Below are 18739 nucleotides of genomic sequence, written 5' to 3'. Positions count from 1 at the left end.
TGTGTACTGTTTACCAGTGGTGTAACAGTTTCACTGTACGAGCTGGCTATGCAGATCCCCAGCCTTAATGGTGTCCCACAATGATTCCAGCAACTGCTCAAGATCTGGAACACCGATATCAAGTAGCAGCTGGAGACTTATGTGGTCACCCTGAACGCTTGAAATGCCCTGATTTCCTACATTGTGCAACAGGAGCATTCTACAGGACCGATCACCCCCTGGTCTGGCTTATTCTTATGGCAGCTCATTCCAAACACGTACTACCCTCTGCATGAAAAGGTTGCCCCTTAGGTCTCTTTTATATCTTTCCCCTCTTCTTTTTCACATCCTCTAGCCTTGAGATTATAAATATATCCTGGGTATCTTAGTTTACAACTAATATTTTAACACAACTTAATCCAAACTAAGGATCAATTTTGTACTTGAAAGACAAAGCAGTAAAAATACTCGCCTGGTTTGGCTTACCAAGGCCATCGTTCCAGTCATGCTGACACCCAGTCCCATTCAATTAACTTATTTCCCTTGTGATTTCACTGCTTTTCATTTCCTGGTGTCTGTGAGGCTGAAGAACATACAACAATACAGTGCAGAACAGGCCCTTCAGCCCTCGATGTTGCACTGACCTGTGAATTAATCTAAGTCCATTCCCTTACACTATTCCATCATCATCCATGTGCTTATCCAAGGATTGTTTGAATCTCACTAATGTGGCTGAGTTAACGACCTTGGCAGGCAGGCTATTCCACACCCTTACCACTCTGCCTCTGACATCTGTCTTAAATCTAACCTCCCTCAATTTGTAACTGTGCCCCCTTGTACAAGCTGACATCATCATCCAAGGAAAAATACTTTCATGTCTACGCTATCTAATCCTCTAACCATCTTTTATGTCTCTATTAAATCCCCTCTTAACCTTTTTCTCTCCAATGAGAACAGACCCAAGTCTCTCAGCCTTTCCTCATAAGACCTTCGCACATCCTGGTAAATCTCCTCTGCACCTTTTCCAATGCTTCCACATCCTTCCTGTAACGGGGCGACTAGAACTATACACAATATTCCAAGTGCGGCAGCACTGGTGTTTTGTATAGTTGCAGCATGATATTGCAGCACCAGAACTCAATCCCTCTACCAATAAAACCTAACACACCGTATGCCCTCTTAACAGCGATATCAACCTGGGTGGCAACTTTCAGGGATCTATGTACATGGACTCCAAAACCCTCTGCACGTCCGCACTACCAAGAATCTTTCCATTGACCTAGTATTTTGCCTTCCTGTTATTCTTGCCAAAGTGAATCACCTTACATTTAGCTGCGCTGAACTCCATTTGCCACCTTTCAGCTGAAATCTGCAGTTTATCCAAGTCCTTCTGCAACCTGTAACATTCTTCCACACTGTCCACTACTCCACTGACTTTAGTGTTATCTGCAAACTTACTAACCCATCCACCTATGCCTACGACTAAGTCATTTATAAAAATAACAAACAGCAATGGTCCCAAAACAGATCCTTGTGGCACACCACTAGTAACCAGACTCCAGGCTGAATATTTTCAATCAACCACTACTCTCTGCCTTCTTTCAGAAAGCTAGTTTCTAATTCAAACTGCTAAATCACCCTCAATCCCATGCCTCTGCATTTTCTCCAACAGCCTACCATGTGGAACTTTATCAAAGGCTTTACTGAAGTGCATGTATACCACATCAACTGCCCTACCCTCATCCACATGCTTGGTCACCTTCTCAAAAAACCCAATGAGGTTTGTGAGACATGACCTGTCCTTGACGAAACCATGTTGACTATTTCCAACCGAATTGTTGCTTGCTAGATGATTATAAAGCCTATCTTTTATAATCCTTTCCAAACTTTTTCCTACAACAGGAGTCAGGATCACTATTCTATAATTAACTGGGTCATCTCTACTGCCCAAGGGCACAACATTTGCAATCGTCCAATGCTCTGGTGCTAAATCTGTAGACAATGGCGACTCAAAGGTCCAAGCTAAAGGCTCCAATAGCTCCTACCTCGCTTCCCAGAGAATCCTTGGATAAATCCCATCTAGTCCAGGGGACTTGTCTACGTTCACTCCTATTAGAATTGATAACACATCTTCCTCACTAACCTCAATCCTTTCCAGTCTAACATCTTGTATCTCATTTTTCTCCTCTACAATATTCCCCTTTTCCTCACTGAAAACCAATGAGAAATATTCGTTTAGCACTGCTCCGACCTCCACAGGGTCCATACATAACTTCCCACTTCTGTCTTTGACTGGTGCTGTTTCTACCCTAGTCATCCTTTTATTCCTATAGAAAGTTTTAGGGTTCTCCTTTATTTGCTGGAGACTGCTCATGCCCCTCCTTTCTCTTCTAAACTCTCTCTTTAAATCCTTCCTAGCTAATCTGTAACTCTCCATTGCCTCATCTGAACCATCTTGTCTCATCGTCACATAAGCATCCTTCTTCTGCAATTTCGTAGTAAACCACAGTTCCCTTACCTTATCACTTCCTCCCTGCCTGACAGTGCATGTCCTTGATAGGTATGTCCCTATCTGTTCCTTAAACTAGCTCCACATTTCGATTTGTCCCCATCTCCTGCATTTTGTTGCCCCATTCTATGCATCCTAAGTCTTGCCTAATCGCATTATAATTGCCCTTCCCTCATCGATAACTCTTGCCCTGTGGTATTAGATTAGATTAGATTAGATTCCCTATAGTGTGGAAACAGACCCTTTGGCCCAACAAGTCCACACTGACCCTCCGAAGAGCAACGCACCCAGACCCATTCCCCTACGTTCACCCCTGACTAATGCACCTAACACTATGGGCAATTTAGCATGGCCAATTCACCTAACCTGCACATCTTTGGACTGTGGGAGGAAACCAGAGCACCCGGAGGAAACCAATGCAGACACTGGGAAAATGTGCAAATTCCACACAGACAGTTGCCCAAGACGGGAATTGAACCCGGGTCTCTGACGCTGTGAGGCAGCAATGCAAAACAATGAGCCACCGTGCCACAGTATGTACCCATCTCTTTCCATTGCTAAACTAAACATAACCGATTTATGGTCACTCTCCCCAAAGTGCTCATCTATCACTAAACCCTTCTGCACACATTGGACAAAACAGATGCATCCAATGTACTAGAGTTATAGCATTTGCAGTCAAGAAGACAAAGAAAGAAAACTCTTCTCACCAAACTTGTATTGATTTTGTATCAGTACACTCCTAACAGAAAATTGATCACTAGAGTCTCTAAACTGTTAGTTTTGAGAATCAAAATCAGAAGTTGCTGGAAAAGCTCAGCAGATTTGGCAGCATCTGTGAAGAGAACTGATGAAATTCTAAGGAAGGTCACCAGACCCGAAACGTTAACTCTGATTTCTCTTCGCAGATGCTGCCAGACCTGGGGAACTTTTTCAGCAACTTCTGTTTTTGTTTCTGATTTACAGGATCCACAGTTCTTTCATTTTTGAGAATATTTGAATGTATGCTAGTGTTTTGAAACAGTGTGTTGATTATAAAATGTTATTTCAGCAACAAGAACAGGACCCCACAAACTTGTATATCTCCAATCTGCCACCATCTATGGATGAACAAGAACTGGAGAATATGCTGAAGCCATATGGACAAGTCATTTCCACACGAATACTACGAGATACTAATGGCACAAGTCGTGGTGTCGGCTTTGCAAGGTATTGTATGTAGCTGCTTGGATTTTAAATGCTTAATTATATTATCAAACTCAACAGTTAACCTTTTCATTCCATATATTTTTCATGCCCCAGAATACACTAAAAATCTGCTTTACTCGACGGAAAATATTGCAGGATGCTTAAAAAAAATCCACCTTCAGTGTTCAGCCCTTTATCTATATGAATATTATTACTTTATATAAGAAAGATAATTGGCAGCAAGAATATAGGTTTAAGAAAACGATGACCAATGGACAGCACAAATCATTTCAGCTCTATTTTTGCAGTGACACTATTAAACTCTGGTAGAGAGCAGGTGATGTTCATCTTAACTGTTCAGACTGAATGGTAGACTGCAAAGAATTAAGGTCAAAACTGATTTAGGATTGTTAGTAAGACTCAACGTTTGGTGCAACTGTGGTTACTGATGGGTATTAATGAACAAGGCTCTGCAGATAGAAAGAACATATGCACATATTTTGCCTGTTTCAGTACAACAAAATAGGTGACAGCCATTCTCTATTTCGTTTCTTAGGGAAATGCCTTAGCCAATCAGAGTCAATCTGCAGCCTTGTTTAAAATTTAAATGAAGCTTTCATAGAATCCCTACAGTGTGGAAGCAGGTCATTTGGTCCATCAAGTCTGCACAAGCCCTCGGAAGAGCACCCCTTCCAAACCCACCCCATCCCTGCAACCCTCCGTTTCTGATAGCTAATCCTGCAGATCATCAGACACTATGGGGCATTTTAGCATGGCCAATCCACCTAACCTGCACATCATCAGACTGTGGGAGGAAACCAGATCACCTGAAAGAAAACCATGCAGACATGGGAAAATGTGTAAACTCCACACGGACAGTCGCTAGAGGCTAGAATTGAACCCGGGTCTCTGGCACTGTGGGGAGGCACTGCTAACCACTGATCCACCGTACTGCCTGTCAGCTTGGCAGTTAACTGTCAGTAATTATTAGATGGTAAGGGCCTTTTTGTGGCACAGTGATAGTGTCCCAACCCTTGGACCAGGAAGTTTGGGTTCAAGTTTCACCTGCTCCAGGGGTGTGTAATAATATCTCCAAACAGGTTCATTAGAAAAATAAGTTAAACGGTGCATTCTCCCTGGCAAAACCTCTACCAATCAGAGTTTATGTGCTAACCAATCCGCACTATTCTATCATACAGTATAAGTGTTGTTCTTCCTTTTACTTTGGAATCTTACGCAAATTGTCCTGTTGACTTCAAGACAAAAGACTTCAATAAACTATGCTTTGTTGCAGCAATATTGAATTATTGATTACAAGCTTGCAGTATCAGAATGGATTGAAACTTAATACTGTAGCCTGTATTAAATTGAATTTCCCCATTTTCTGTAATTCCCCACTTCAGGTATAATTGAATCAGATTTAGTGTTGTCACCTTGTATGTAAAGGACTGTCAAAACTAACTTCAGAATTCAAAATAAGACGTACTTGCAGTAAATTGCGCCAGATGTTTTTGCTCTGGCACAGACAAAAAATGCCCAACATTCACAGCAGGTCGAGTTCTACCAAAAGAGAATCTAACATCACCCGTTACATTCAATGGCATTCCCATTGCTGAATCCCCTGTAAACAACATCCTGGTGTTACTGTTGACTAGAAATTGAAATGGATCAGCCACATAAATACTGCGGCTACAAGGGAAGGCCAGTGGATATGAATTCTACAGCAAGTATCTCACCTCTTGGCTCCCGAGTACCTGTCCACCGTCTCCCAGTCACAAGTCAGAACTGTGATGAACTATTCTTCACTTGTCTGAATGGGTGAAGCTTTAACTATGTTGAAGAAGCTCAACTCTATCCAGGAAAAAGCAACTCTGTTGATTTATGTCTAATTAACCACTTGCCACATTCATTCCCTCCACCATTGATGTACACTTCCAGCAGAGTGTACCATTTGCAAGTTACGTTGCACCAACTCACTCAGTCTCCTTTGACAGAATCTTCCAAACATATAACATCCAACACTTGGAAGGGCAAGGACAGAAAATATTTGAAAACATGTAACTGATGATGGCCTAGGTGTGGGATTATTGCTAGAATATTATTGCAGAGACTAAGGTAATGTTCTGTGCACCTGGGTTTGAATCCTGACATTGCAGGTCGTGAAATTTGAATTCAGTAAAAATCTGGAATTAAGAGTCTAATAATGACTGTGAAACTGTTGCCGACTCTCATAAAACCCATCTGCTGTCCTCAACTCATCTGGCCTACATGTGACTCCAGCCCTACAGCAATGTGGCTGACTCCTAATTGCCCTCATTCAGGGTAGAAACACAGTACAAATACAAAACAGGGGAATATCATATGGTCCTAAGTGATTTCTTGGCAGGAAAGTGTTTTCAGGAATGTCTTACAGGATGGAATGATAGAGTTGTTGGGAGCATGGAAAGCTGTGACTTGTGTCATAGATCCAATGGACGCTCTGCTGTTCCTGGCCCTTGGTATAATAATTTGATTTACTTGAGGGCCTCTTTGTTCTTCCTATCAATTGCTGCAGCATTTCCATTCTCAGGTCCCAGTTAAAATGTTGTTTGGAACCTATTGCTGTAATAAAATTTTAGTTTGCATATACAATACTATTAAAGTTGCCGTTTGTAGGTTGGCAGAACCCTCATGCTATTAACACATTGTGGAAATGGATGCATAGGCAAGTAACCTTGTTTTTAATTACCCAGGTGGTCTTTCTCACAGTGTGGATGGGGTTAAAATTACACCAGTATGCTGTGAATCAGGGATTAATGCAGGTCAGCGTTCGTGATTAGGTTGAATGAGAAATTAGTTTTCAACAAGTTCAAAGTTGTGGAGAAATTGGGTTGAGATGTCATTGAGGTTAGTGTTGAAAAAATATCAACTAAGGCATTGTTGATGTGCTAAAACTTGCACCTCCAGCATTCTGAGCATATTTGAGAAAAACTGCATTGACACTGGGGTTCTTGAGACACAATCTACCTCTGAGGCAGGGGGCCTGGGTTCAAGGTTGAACTCTGAACGGGTTGATTGAAAATATCTGTTGTTAGTCTCCAACCTGAAACCAGCCAGGAGTAAAGCAAACCTTTCCATCCATATGATGCATTGAAATGACAAATATGACTATTTGTATCTATTTTCTGATATGTATTAAGCATTGCTCATTGCCATATTAAATGTGATATATTGTTTCCACCACTTCTCTAACCAAAAATAACTGTTTTAATTTTCCATGGCTGTAGAATAGAATTAAGAAATTTAGAGTTAGTTAGTATATAAATTATTCAATAAAAAGTTAAATTTGGTTGATTAATCTTTTAGAATAGCTCATAAGAATTTGCTTTGTTTGATTTTATCCACTCATGGGGTGTGAGCTTCTCTGGCTCGGCAGCATTTACTGCCCAAACTTAAGGTGATGATGAGTTGACTTCTTGAATGCTGCTGTCCACTTTGTATAGGTAGATACACAATGCCATTAGGAAGGAAGTTAGGATTTTGGCCCAGTGACAACAAAGTGACAGTAACATATTTCTAAGTCAGGATAGCGGGTGGCTTGGAGGGGAGTTTGTAGGTAATGGTCTTCCCATGTATTTGCTGCCCTTGGTAATGGTAGTGAGTTTGGAAGTGCTGACTAAGGAGCACGTGGTGATTTTCTGCAGATCTTGTAGATGGTACACAATGCTGTTATGTCAGTGGTGAAGGATATGAGTATTTTTTGAATGTGGCACAAATCAAGTGAGCTGTTCTGTCCTGGTTGGTGTCAGGCTCCTTGAGAGTGGTTTGAGCTGCACCTCCAGGAAAGTGAGGTGTATTCCACTGCACTCCTGATTTGTTTCTTGTAGATGGCCGTCAGACTTTGGGGATTTAGGAGATAAGTTACTGGATGCAGGACTTCTGGCCTCTGACTTCTGCTCTTGTATCCACCATATTTAAATAGATGCTCCAGTTTCTGGTCAGTGGTAACCCCAAAATATTGATAGTTAGGGATTCAATTATGGTAATGCCATTAAATGACAAGGGACAATGGTTAGATTTTGTCTTGTTGGAGATGGTCATTGCCTGACATTTTTAAAGTACAAAAGTTACCTGCCACTTGTCATCCAAAAACTGGGTATTATCCAAACTTACCTCCACTTGGATATGGATTGCTTCAGTATCTGAGGCGTCACATTGTGCAATCAATGAACATCCCCACTTCTGACATTATGACAGAGGGAAGGTCATTGCAGAAGCAACTGAAGATATTTGGGCCTCGGGCAATTCCCTGTGGAATTCCTGCAGAGATATCCTGGAGCTGAGATGACAACCTCCAACAACCACAACCCTCCACCAGTTTGCTGGTGTGCTAACTGGCCAGGCTGCGTTTGTCCTATATTTTTGTGCACAAGACATATGTTTGGCAATTTTCCACATTGTCAGTGTTATAATGTACTGGAACAGCTTGGTTAGAGGCATGGTAAGCTCTGGAGCATGACTTCACTATTTTCACAATATTGGTAGGGCCCATAATCTTCGCAGTATCCAATGCCTCCTGCCATTTCTTGATATCATGTAGAAGGAATCAAATTGGTTGAAGAATGATGCTTATAATGCTTGGGCCCTCCTGAGGAGAAGGCGGCTGAGATGGGCCATCTACTTGTCACTTCTGGCTGAAGGGCATGGTGAATTCTTCAGCCTTATCGTTTGCACAGATGTGTTGGACTGCCCTCTTATTGAGGTTGAAATTATTTACGGAGCTGCCTTCTCCAGTGAATTGTTTAATTGTCCATCACTATTCATGATTGGATGTGGCAAGACTGAGTCATAGGGACCTACAGCATGGAACAGACCCTTCAGTCCAACTCATTCATGTTGACCAAGTTTCTCAAACTAAACTAGACCCATTTGTCTTCATTTGGCCCATTTCCCTCAAAACCTTTCCTATTCATATACATGTCCAAATGTCTTTTAAATATTGTACAGGTAGACATTCCTTTATCCAAATTCCTGAAATCTGAAAAGGTCCGAATTCCGAAGTTTTTTTTTCCTGAAGTTTTTTTTCTCATTAACAAGGTTTTTGATGTGCAAACAGTTAATGCAACTTCACACCCACTCAACCCACGTCACTTACATGTGACGTGGTGATGTGGCCCAACACTGGCAGGCTTCAATTCTGTCTTAGTGCTTGTAGTAATCAAAGGTGGGTCTGCTGTTTGGTAATTTTTTTAAAGTTTTACTGTGAAAATATCATTTAATCCTTTTTCCAAAAAATTCCAATATCTGAAAGGCAGCTGGTCCCGAGGGTTTCAGATAAAGAATTGTCTACCTGTAATTATACCCACATCTACCACTTCCTCTGGCAGTTCATTCCACATACAAACCACCCTCTGTGAAAAAGTTATCCTTCAGGTACCTTTTAAATCTTTCTCCTCTCACCTTAAAAATATGTCCTGTAGTTTTGAACTCACTCACCTGAGGGAAAAGAACTTTGCTATTCACCTTATCTATGCCCCTCATGATTTTATAAACCTCTAGAAGGTCACCCCTCAACCTCCTATATTCTAGTTAATCCAGGCTTATCCTGCAGAGCATATATCTAAATTGTTGGTTGTGGAGTCCCCAGCTCTGTCTTGCACTTGCTGTTTATGCTGTTTGCTATCACATGTCTTGTTTGGTAGCTTCACCAGGTTGACATCCTATTTATAGGTATACCTGATGCTCCTCCTATTCTGCTCTCCTGCACTGTTCATTGAACCAGGATGGATGCCCTGCCTTGAATGTCATGGTAGAGTGAGGATATTACATCTCACAAGGTTACAAATTGTCTTAGAGTGCAATACTATGGCTGGGCTGATGGCACACAGGGCCTCATGAATGTCCAATCTTGAGATGCTTGATCTATTCAAGTCTGTCCTATTGATCACAGAGATAGTGGGTTTGCTCAGTGAAGATAAGACGTTATTTCTACAAGGACTATGCTGTGGTCGCTCTTGGCGATTGTGTCATGGACAGATGCATTTGCAGCAGACAGATTGGCAGGATAAGGTGAAGTACGCTCCAAACTCCCCACTGTCACCGAGAAGGTCAAGGGCAGCAGGTAGGAATAACAGTAGGCCATTCAGCTTCTTGAGTTTGTTCCACCATTCAGTTGCTGTGTTTATATATATCTGTGTTTGGTCCACATCCCTTAATATCTGCTTAACAAAAACTCATCTATCTCAGGTTTAAAATAAACAACTGATCCAGCATTCACTACTGGATCTGACATCCTCTGTGTACAAAAGTGGTTCCTAACATCTTTCCAGAACAGCCTGGCCCTAATTCACAGATATGCAGATACATGAGAACCCCACCACATGCAAGTTCCTCTTCAATCAGTGCACCATTCTGACATACAAATGTATCCCTGTTCCCTCAGTGTCATTTGATCAAAATCTTGGAAACCCTCCCCAATTGTGGATCTAGCTGCAGCAAATGGGAAGGCAATATCTATTGGTATTATCGCTAGATTAAGGGCAGCATGGTAGCTCAGTGGTTAGCATTGCTTCCTCACAGTGCCAGGGACCTGTGTGGTCTCTGACTGCGTGGACCTTGCACATTGTCCCCTTTTCTGCGTGAGTTTCCTCTGAGTGCTCCAGTTTCCTCTCACAGTCCAAAGATGTGCAGGTTTGGTACATTGGCCATGCTAAATTGCCTGTAAGGTCCAGGGATATGCAGGTTAGGTTGGTCAGCCATGGGAAATGTGGGGTTACAGAGATAGGGTAATGGGGTGGGTCTGGGTGGGATGCTGTTCAGGGGGTGGGTGTGGAGTTGATAGGTTGAATGGCCTGTATCCACACTGTGGGAATTGTATGATCCTAAGTGGACTGCAACTGTTCAAGAATGCAGCTCACCAGCACCTCCCAAGTACAACAAAGCATGGGCAAAGAATGTTGGCCTCATCAACAGTACCCACATCTGATGAATCAATTATTTTTCAAAGTATGTCCTTTTTTCTCTTGTTGTTTCTCTCACCATCTGCTGCAAACCCAATCTAATAGCAATGTATTTTAGGACTCAGCAGCTCAGTCAATAGCAGTGCTGCAGAGCCATTCTTGGTGATGGATATTGAAGGCCATACCCAGAGTCAATTCTGCACTCTTTTCTACCCTCAGTAATTGCTCCAAATATCATTTAACATGGAGTATTGAGTCATCAGCCAAGGGAGGTTAGCACATTATAATGAGCAAGAGATTTCCTTGTCCATGTTTGACCTGATGCTGTGAGATTTCATAGGGTCTGGAATCAATGTAGCAGACTTCCACAGCAACTCCCTCCTAACTGTATACACTGTGCAGTTACCTCTGCTGGGTATATCGTGTCCCACCAGCAGAGTTCTTTAAGTTATGGTTCCATGAGATTGGCTGTGTCAGGTTGATTGCCTGACAGTGAGAGCAGGAGTCTAAGCCATTAGACGTTTCAAGCCTGCTCCAGTATTCAATCTGATGGCCGATCATTGAGCTAAATAACCTAATCCCATCCCCTCCCAATATGTCTTGATCCCTTTCACCACAAGAGCTACATCTATCTGCTTGAAAACACACAATGTTTTGGCCTTAACTGTGGTAGTGAATTCCACAGGCTTCCCACACTCTGTGTTTAGCAATTTCTCTCATCTCAGTCCTCAAAGGTTTATGAGAACAGCCTGTGAGAAAGTTTTCCTAACTCTCCTAACTTTGTGGGTCGACAGGGATGTATTGCCATTATAATGTCTGGTGGCTTTGTCAATGCTAGGTCATCTGTCCCATTTTGTTCCTTTCTACAGATTTTGTAGCAATTAATGTCAACTGAATGCTAATGGGTAGTTAAGCATCAATAATATTGTAGTGGGTCTGGTGTCCTGTGTAGGCCAGACCAGATTCGGATGGCATTTTCCTTCCATAAGATGAATTAGTGAATGCAGGTGGGTTTTTACAACAATAAACAATGATTTCATGACTACCTTTTGACTTTTTTAATTCCAGAATTTTATTGATTGTACAACCTGCTATGGTGGGATTCAAACCTGGATTCAAACAGTACCTAAGTCTTTGGACTACAGTCTAGTGACAATACGGCTACTGCTACGACAATACTGCTCATCTTCCCTTGTTTTGGTTTAATGCATTTGGTTCATTTTTAGTATAAAGTGGGTTTTTTTTGCTACCAATTGTTAATTCTGATAAACAGGATTCCAGGATAAAAAGTGAAGATTAACAGTTTGACAAGGACAATGTTTGTGGCAGGCTTAATAAAAAGTGTTAAGTATATTCAGTGGTAATTTGTTAAATAACTTTCATAAATGAAAGGCTTTAGTTTAAAATTGAATAAGTATTCCCAATAACTTTAAACAACAAGTTGAGCAAACCAGTTCAGAGAACAGAAAGAAATTTGATTAAATGCTTTATGCTGTTGCTTAAGTGAAAGAAGTTCTCAGTTTTATAACATATGATAAAAATATTGAAGTTTTACAATGGAATCTCACCATCAAATTTTATTCGATTCAGTAGCATTTCTCAGCTGTGTAGAATTTCTTGATTGTGTAAACCATCTGAGGATAAGCAAAGAAAATATGAAGTGCAGACATCACTGGGAGAAGAAAATTTAAAAATCACACTTAAACATCAACTTCAAGATTTTTTTACAACTGGGAAAAAAAATGGTTGCTGCTTTCTTAAATAACTTTACAATCACACATGCCTCTTCAATTCTTTTTCTTCCTTTACTAGGATGGAATCAACACAGAAGTGTGAAGCAGTCATAGCACATTTTAATGGCAAATTTATTAAGACTCTGCCTGGTGTCCCAGGTGAGTTTTCATTACCTTTGTTGGAGTAATTGCTATTATTAACAAATCAAGAGAAGAAGACATGAAAGGTGATTGCTTTGGAACCAGGGCTGAAAATTTCTTTTGATTTTTTTTGAGGATTACATTTTCATTTTCAGGAGTTACTTACCATTCTCACACCACTATTACGTGGTGCAATTACAGAACAACATTACTTTTTCTCTTTGTAATGATGTATGAGGTATTTGGACACTCTCAGAATCAGAATTCGAAGAATGAATCAATATCATTAGTAATTATCAACAATCCATTAAATTCAAAGCCATAACACAGGGGAGCATATTAATTTCCCAGACACCGCATTATTTAAACAAGCATAATAAAGTTGTTAACAATTTTTTAAATGTAATTGCACATTTATACATACAAAAATCCTCACCCTAAACACACCTTCCAAATTGGTGAGGTTGTAGCTCCTCAATATTTTTCCATTCCATTTTCACAAAGTTGAAAGATTTGAACCAGGCATTTACTGCCTCTCTATTATATTCCAGATCTCCAAAAATATTTGAATTTAATGAACTAATACAGTGTTAAGTACAATAGCATTCAATACATTACCCCATATAGCAGTTCCTGTACATATACAGCCCCTAAACTAGAGATTTCACAATCACTTGCAAGTAAATCATTACCTCAGTAATTTCAATTTTACTAGCTCTTAGCTGAGTCTACCTTCACTTTGAAACTGTTCTCTTTTTTTTTTGTAACCGCTCCCTCTCTTCTCTCCACCTTTCGGCCTCCCTCTTTCTTCTATCTTCCAGCAACCTCTGGCCCCCCGACCACACCAAGAGCTACCTTCTTTGCCCCATGCAGCCTCCCTTTCTTTTCCTTCCCCTTTTGCAGCTGCTTCTTCCCATTTCTCAGCCACCCTCTCTCTTTCCTCCATCTTGCAGCTACCCTATTTATTCTCCCTTCTCATTGCAGCTCCCCCTGCACCCATCATTCTGTTCATCCTCTCTTTTCCTCAGTCATTTTATCTACCTTTTTCCAATGTATCTTCAACTTCCTCTTCCTATTTATCTTGCTCTCTTTCGCGTTGTCCCTCTTGCACCTGTTGCAGACTCCTTCCCTCTCTCTACTACCTATCCCTTGCAGACTGCCTCTGTCCCAACATCTTGCACCCTCCATCTCTCCCACCACCGCTTCTGCTGCAGCTGCCCTCCATCTTTCACAGTCTCTCCCCGACATCCACTGCGGCCACCGTACCTTCCCTAGTCCTTGCAAAATATTTCTTTTATCTGCACTCACACACGCGTGCGCGCACACCTGACTACTATGCAACCCCTTCCCCCTTGCCCCCCCTCACTCCCACCCTCAGATCTTGACAAAACAGTGTCTGGCTCCAGGTCCTAGTCCTTCTGACCCCTGGCACTCAGTGTCTTGCTCTTCTGCCTCAGCAGACTCCATGCCAACGATTCTCTCATGATGAGAACTTATACAGCCTGCTCGTTGCTCCCCCAATCAAAGGTTGAGGGCTTCTTTCCCATATTTATTACTCGTACAGAAGAGACCAAGCCTGTGTTTGGAGTAGCAATTCCTCACCATTTCCTTCCATTCACCTTTTGGGGTGAATTTTCTTTGGTCATCACCCAAATGAATTTTAATTTTCCAATCTTCCCTATGTATTTTGAGTTGTGTTCCAAACATGCCTAAGACAGTGTAGAATTGGTGATTATGGTGTTCCAAATATAAGCTATTCAATAATTATGCCCTTTACTTAATAATGGTTAAGTCTTCATGAAGTTATGAGTTATGCCTTCGTGAATCTTCATTGCTGTTAGACATTAGCTGGAGTAGGGTGCTGGCAACTATAGCAATTGTTTTTAATCAGCCTGTTTAGACAAGTTATGATGCAAATCTGTGACATAGTAACTGGAGATTGAGAGAACAGCAGTTAAGGCAAATCGTTCAATACAAAGTGGAAAATAATTTCAGTGATAAGTTGACGTTGACTGACTAGTGGACAGGGCTAAGAAAAACAATTTCAAATTAATACACGCAAATGATCATGCAACATTTTAATGCATTGCTGAGAATAAATGTAAATTATTGACTTCTACCAGAGTTTGATATTGGGGGGATGGGGGGAGGAAAAGCAGAAGTCTCTTGTTTATGCTGTTGTTTCGTAATCATTTACAAATTCTTTCTCTTTAAAATCTAAAGCATTTAACCCTACAGTAAGAAGTGCAATAAAATGTAATACATCAAATTCTAATACAGATATTTGAGTCAAATACAAATGCACTATACTGTGACATGCACTGTTGAAATACGTTAAACAAACATATTCAAAATACAAACAAAATAAACATACAGCCGTACTCTCGATCATGGTTGACCTACAAAAAATGGATGGGGCAGAAAATACATTTTTCAATTCCTCCAAAATGGAGAAGGAAAGATTGTATATCACAACCTGGTGAAAAGAAATGTTTTATGAAGAAAAAAATCCAATTATCCTATGGAATGGTTTAAAATCAAGATTTCATTGGTTAAAGCCATACTCTAGGTCTTGATTCTGCTGAGAAAGGGTTGTTTTTAAAATTAGATTAAATTAAATTAGATTAGATTCCCTACAGTATGGAAACAGGCCTTTCGGCCCAACAAGTCCACAATGACCCTCCGAAGAGTAACCTACCCAGACCCATTCCCCGACATTTACTGCTGACTAATGTACCTAACACTATGGGCCAATTTAGCATGGCCAATTCACCCTGACCCACACATCTTTGGATTGTGGGAGGAAACTGGAGCACCCGGAGGAACTCCACGCAGACAGTCGCCTGAGGCTAACTGCGGCACCAAGCTTCATCTCCTTGAGATTTTGAAGATGTCTAATGCATTACATAAATGTATTTCTCACAGAAGCTAAAAATAGACTTGGCCTTTAATTATTTAAGCTTGGATATTTTTCTTAATTACTAGACAGCAGTAAGTTTAATTTGTTACCATCCCTGCTACTGGTCTGTTGTAAGAATGATCTCGTTTACTGCTTCAACAATCATAATGCAAGTATCAATGTAGGAAGGTTCATGCAGTAGGAAAATATGGGGATATGTGGGGGGAAATCAGCTATTATAGGACAATTTACTGATAGATCAATTTATGTGCATATCTGGTAATGATCCAGAGCAAGAAAGAAATGTTGAGTGAAATACCAGTGTTCTGCGTGCTTCCTAAATCAATTCCACCCAAATTCTGAAGTTACTGTGAAAATATTATGTGTGTGCACTGAATGTGCTACTCAAAGCAAAAAGCATTACTTCATTTCTGACAGAACTTGTCCATTCACTTGGGTATCTTCACAGATTTGGGTATTATAATGCCCGCTGAAAATGTTTCCTGAACAAGAGGCCATGTTGGCCTAAACGCTGTTTTGTCCCAGTCCATATTAGAGTTATTGAATGCCAGATGGTTGAATTGATTGTTACTATGCTTTAACATAATAAAAGTGTACGTTATGCTTTTATATCATTAAAAGTAATCTATTAAGCTGAATGATATGTGTTGCTTTTCGAATCATGAATGCTGAATGAATAAGTGGAAAAAAAGTGAAAATCAGGAGGGTTAGAGAGGATCTGAGGAAGCATTTTTCCATCAAGAAGGTGGAGTGAGTTTGGAATGTACTGCCTGGGAGGATAGTTGAAGCAGGAAACCACACAACATCTAAAAGGTACTTGGAGGATCACTTGAGGTATCTTGGGCCTCATGCGGGAAAATGAGACTAGTGTAGATAGTGGTATATTTTTGGCAGCACTTGACGGGCCAAAACTGTATTGTATGATTCTATGAAAATAGGTAACAATGTTACGTTTCTTCTGCCAAGCAGCAGAATTTGGTAGTAAACATCCTGGTTGTTCATCTGAGAGATATATGCTGCACAGCTGACAGATAACCATGTAACATAGACAGATGATGAGAAGTTGAGATGGTTTTCAGCATTCCTTGGTCTACACATTGAATGGTTCCCACAGCATGACTCTGCCTACTGAATGCTTGGAAGTTGTTATGGAACTCCACAGTCTATATTACCATTTTCCTGAGTCCATGAAATGAGAATAGTCAGTTCTGGTGAATCGTGTGCCATGTTACTGCAACATAATTTGGTTCATGTGATTTTGATCAGAAAAGCATATATTTCTCCAATCTGTACATCAAAATGTTCTAGAATAGGAAATTGAATCAGACATTAACAGGTCTGAAAGTTAAGAAGGAATACATTGACTTTTAGTAATTTGTAATCTAATTTGCAAGGTGACTTAAGAGCATAAGCTTAAATCAGCTCAAATTAGGAGTTTAGTTAAATGAATATTGGTATTCCCCCTGAAAAGCTGAAATATCGGTGTACAGTATGAATGATGAAAAATCTCAATTTAAGCCCAAAATGAGCACCACCTTAGTGGAATGCTAGCTCTGGGTAATAATCCGTGCTACTCCAAGGCCAAATTTGTCTTTTAGTGAAATGTCACCATTGACCTGTGAATACCAACTTGCCTTACTTGCCAAACGCTAATTTAAGTCTGTCTACAATTTGACAAGAATACTGACTGATGGTCGAAAAAAATGCTTGTGATGCCTTGACATTTTTTGTTGGACTCAGGTGGAGTAGCTCTGTACGTCTGAGATTCACAGAAATAAAAACTGAATATTCTTGACTTGTTTTCGTGTACCATCAAGGACCAATGGTGTACAATGCAAACAAACCCCTTCAACCTTGTTATAGTGTATACCTTACTGATTTTCTCTAGAATCAGGATAGTTCTCCTTGGCAAGTATCTCCAGTGGCCTAAGAAATTGGTTTCCCTCCCTCCTGCCATGTGGCATCACTGGCTACTCTACTTCCAGCTCAGTGCACCCCTTAACCACAGGGAGCTGTAGAGTATTATGCCTCAGTAGGATAATGTACTGGAATTCAAGCCACACTGTTTCTAAAAATATTTAATTCAATGATAGTTTAAGGTTTTGTGATGGCACTGATAGGATGCTTTGAGCAGAACAACCACCTTTGTTAAATTATATTTTTAAATTTATAGTTGAGAAAATTGATTTACATAATTGAATGACTGAACGATTACTTTTTTTGGTAGGGAGGTCAAATTTAATCCAGATTAAAAGATAAGATGATGATATTTCTATTAGCATGCTTTCTCCTTTTTTGTTTATCGCTCCTTGTGCAAATAAAATGGATTCTTATACTTGATCTAAACTTAATTTTTTTACCTTCATTGATGCTTGAACTGAAGAAGGGCCTTTCTCTGCAGCACTTTGGAAGTAAAAATCATCATTAAGATTTTTTCATTCACTTGTGGGATGTGGGCATCGTTAGCTGGGCCAACATTATTTCCCATCCTTTGTTACATTTGGGAAATTGGAGGTGAGCCGTCTTTTTGAACAGCTGCAGTCCATTTGCTGTAGGTAGGCTGTTTGGGAGGGAGTTCTGGGATTTTGACCGAGCAACACTGAGACAATAATGATATTTTGCAAGTCAGATTGGTGAGTGGTTTGGAGGGGAAACGTATATGTGTTGATGTTCTCATTACCGGCTGCCGATGTCCTTCGAGATGGAAGTGGCTGTGGGTTTGGAACATGCTGGCCTAAGGATTTTATTGAAGTGCAGAGAAGTGCACAGTTTATCTGTTCAGTTCCCATAAGACAGAGCTATGCCATTCCATGTAAATGGTGCACTGATTCGCAAAGAACTTTTGATTTAGTGCAGTTATTCTTTGGTGAGCCACAAGCAGCCTAACCAGCTTTCAACATTTCATAAATCTATCATGTCATCAGCCATATTAAGTTTCTGCAAAAATGAAATACCACAGATGCTGAAAATCTGATCTAAAAGTGGAACCTGTGGAAAATAACCCGAATTTGATGGAATCTGTAGGGAGACAGACAAAGTGAAAGTCTTGTTGATTGGAATGATAGAATAGTTACACAACAGGAGGCGGCCATTCAGCTGCTGCAGTCTGTGCCAGCAAGTCACTCAACTGATTATCACATTTTTTCCTCCTAGCCTTGCAATTTTTTCTCTTCAGATAATTGCCAAATTCTGTTTTAAAATATTGTATCTACCTCCATTGCATGTGAGAAATAGCATTAGAGGTCCTACCCACACTCAGTAATTTTTTTAAAAAAGTGATTCAAATATCACCATTGCTTCTTCTGCCAATTGTTTTAAATTTCTGCTCTCT

The 18739-nt window shown here is 40.4% G+C and overlaps 1 protein-coding gene across 5 annotated transcripts in view; it reads left to right on the top strand.

Moving 5' to 3' along the window:
- Positions 1-18739, top strand: part of LOC140482264 (RNA-binding motif, single-stranded-interacting protein 1-like) — a 205015-nt gene that overhangs the window by 162996 nt on the left and 23280 nt on the right. For all 5 annotated transcript variants that reach the window (XM_072579445.1, XM_072579444.1, XM_072579448.1 and 2 more), the window contains exons 5-6: positions 3540-3697; positions 12427-12506. In XM_072579445.1, coding sequence (XP_072435546.1) covers positions 3540-3697; positions 12427-12506 — 238 coding nt within the window. The remainder of the gene's footprint in view (positions 1-3539; positions 3698-12426; positions 12507-18739) is intronic.

The sequence above is a fragment of the Chiloscyllium punctatum genome, chromosome 10 (assembly GCF_047496795.1).
Source record: "Chiloscyllium punctatum isolate Juve2018m chromosome 10, sChiPun1.3, whole genome shotgun sequence".
NCBI classification, from domain to species: domain Eukaryota; kingdom Metazoa; phylum Chordata; class Chondrichthyes; order Orectolobiformes; family Hemiscylliidae; genus Chiloscyllium; species Chiloscyllium punctatum.
This window is presented reverse-complemented; position numbering and strand designations above follow the sequence as displayed.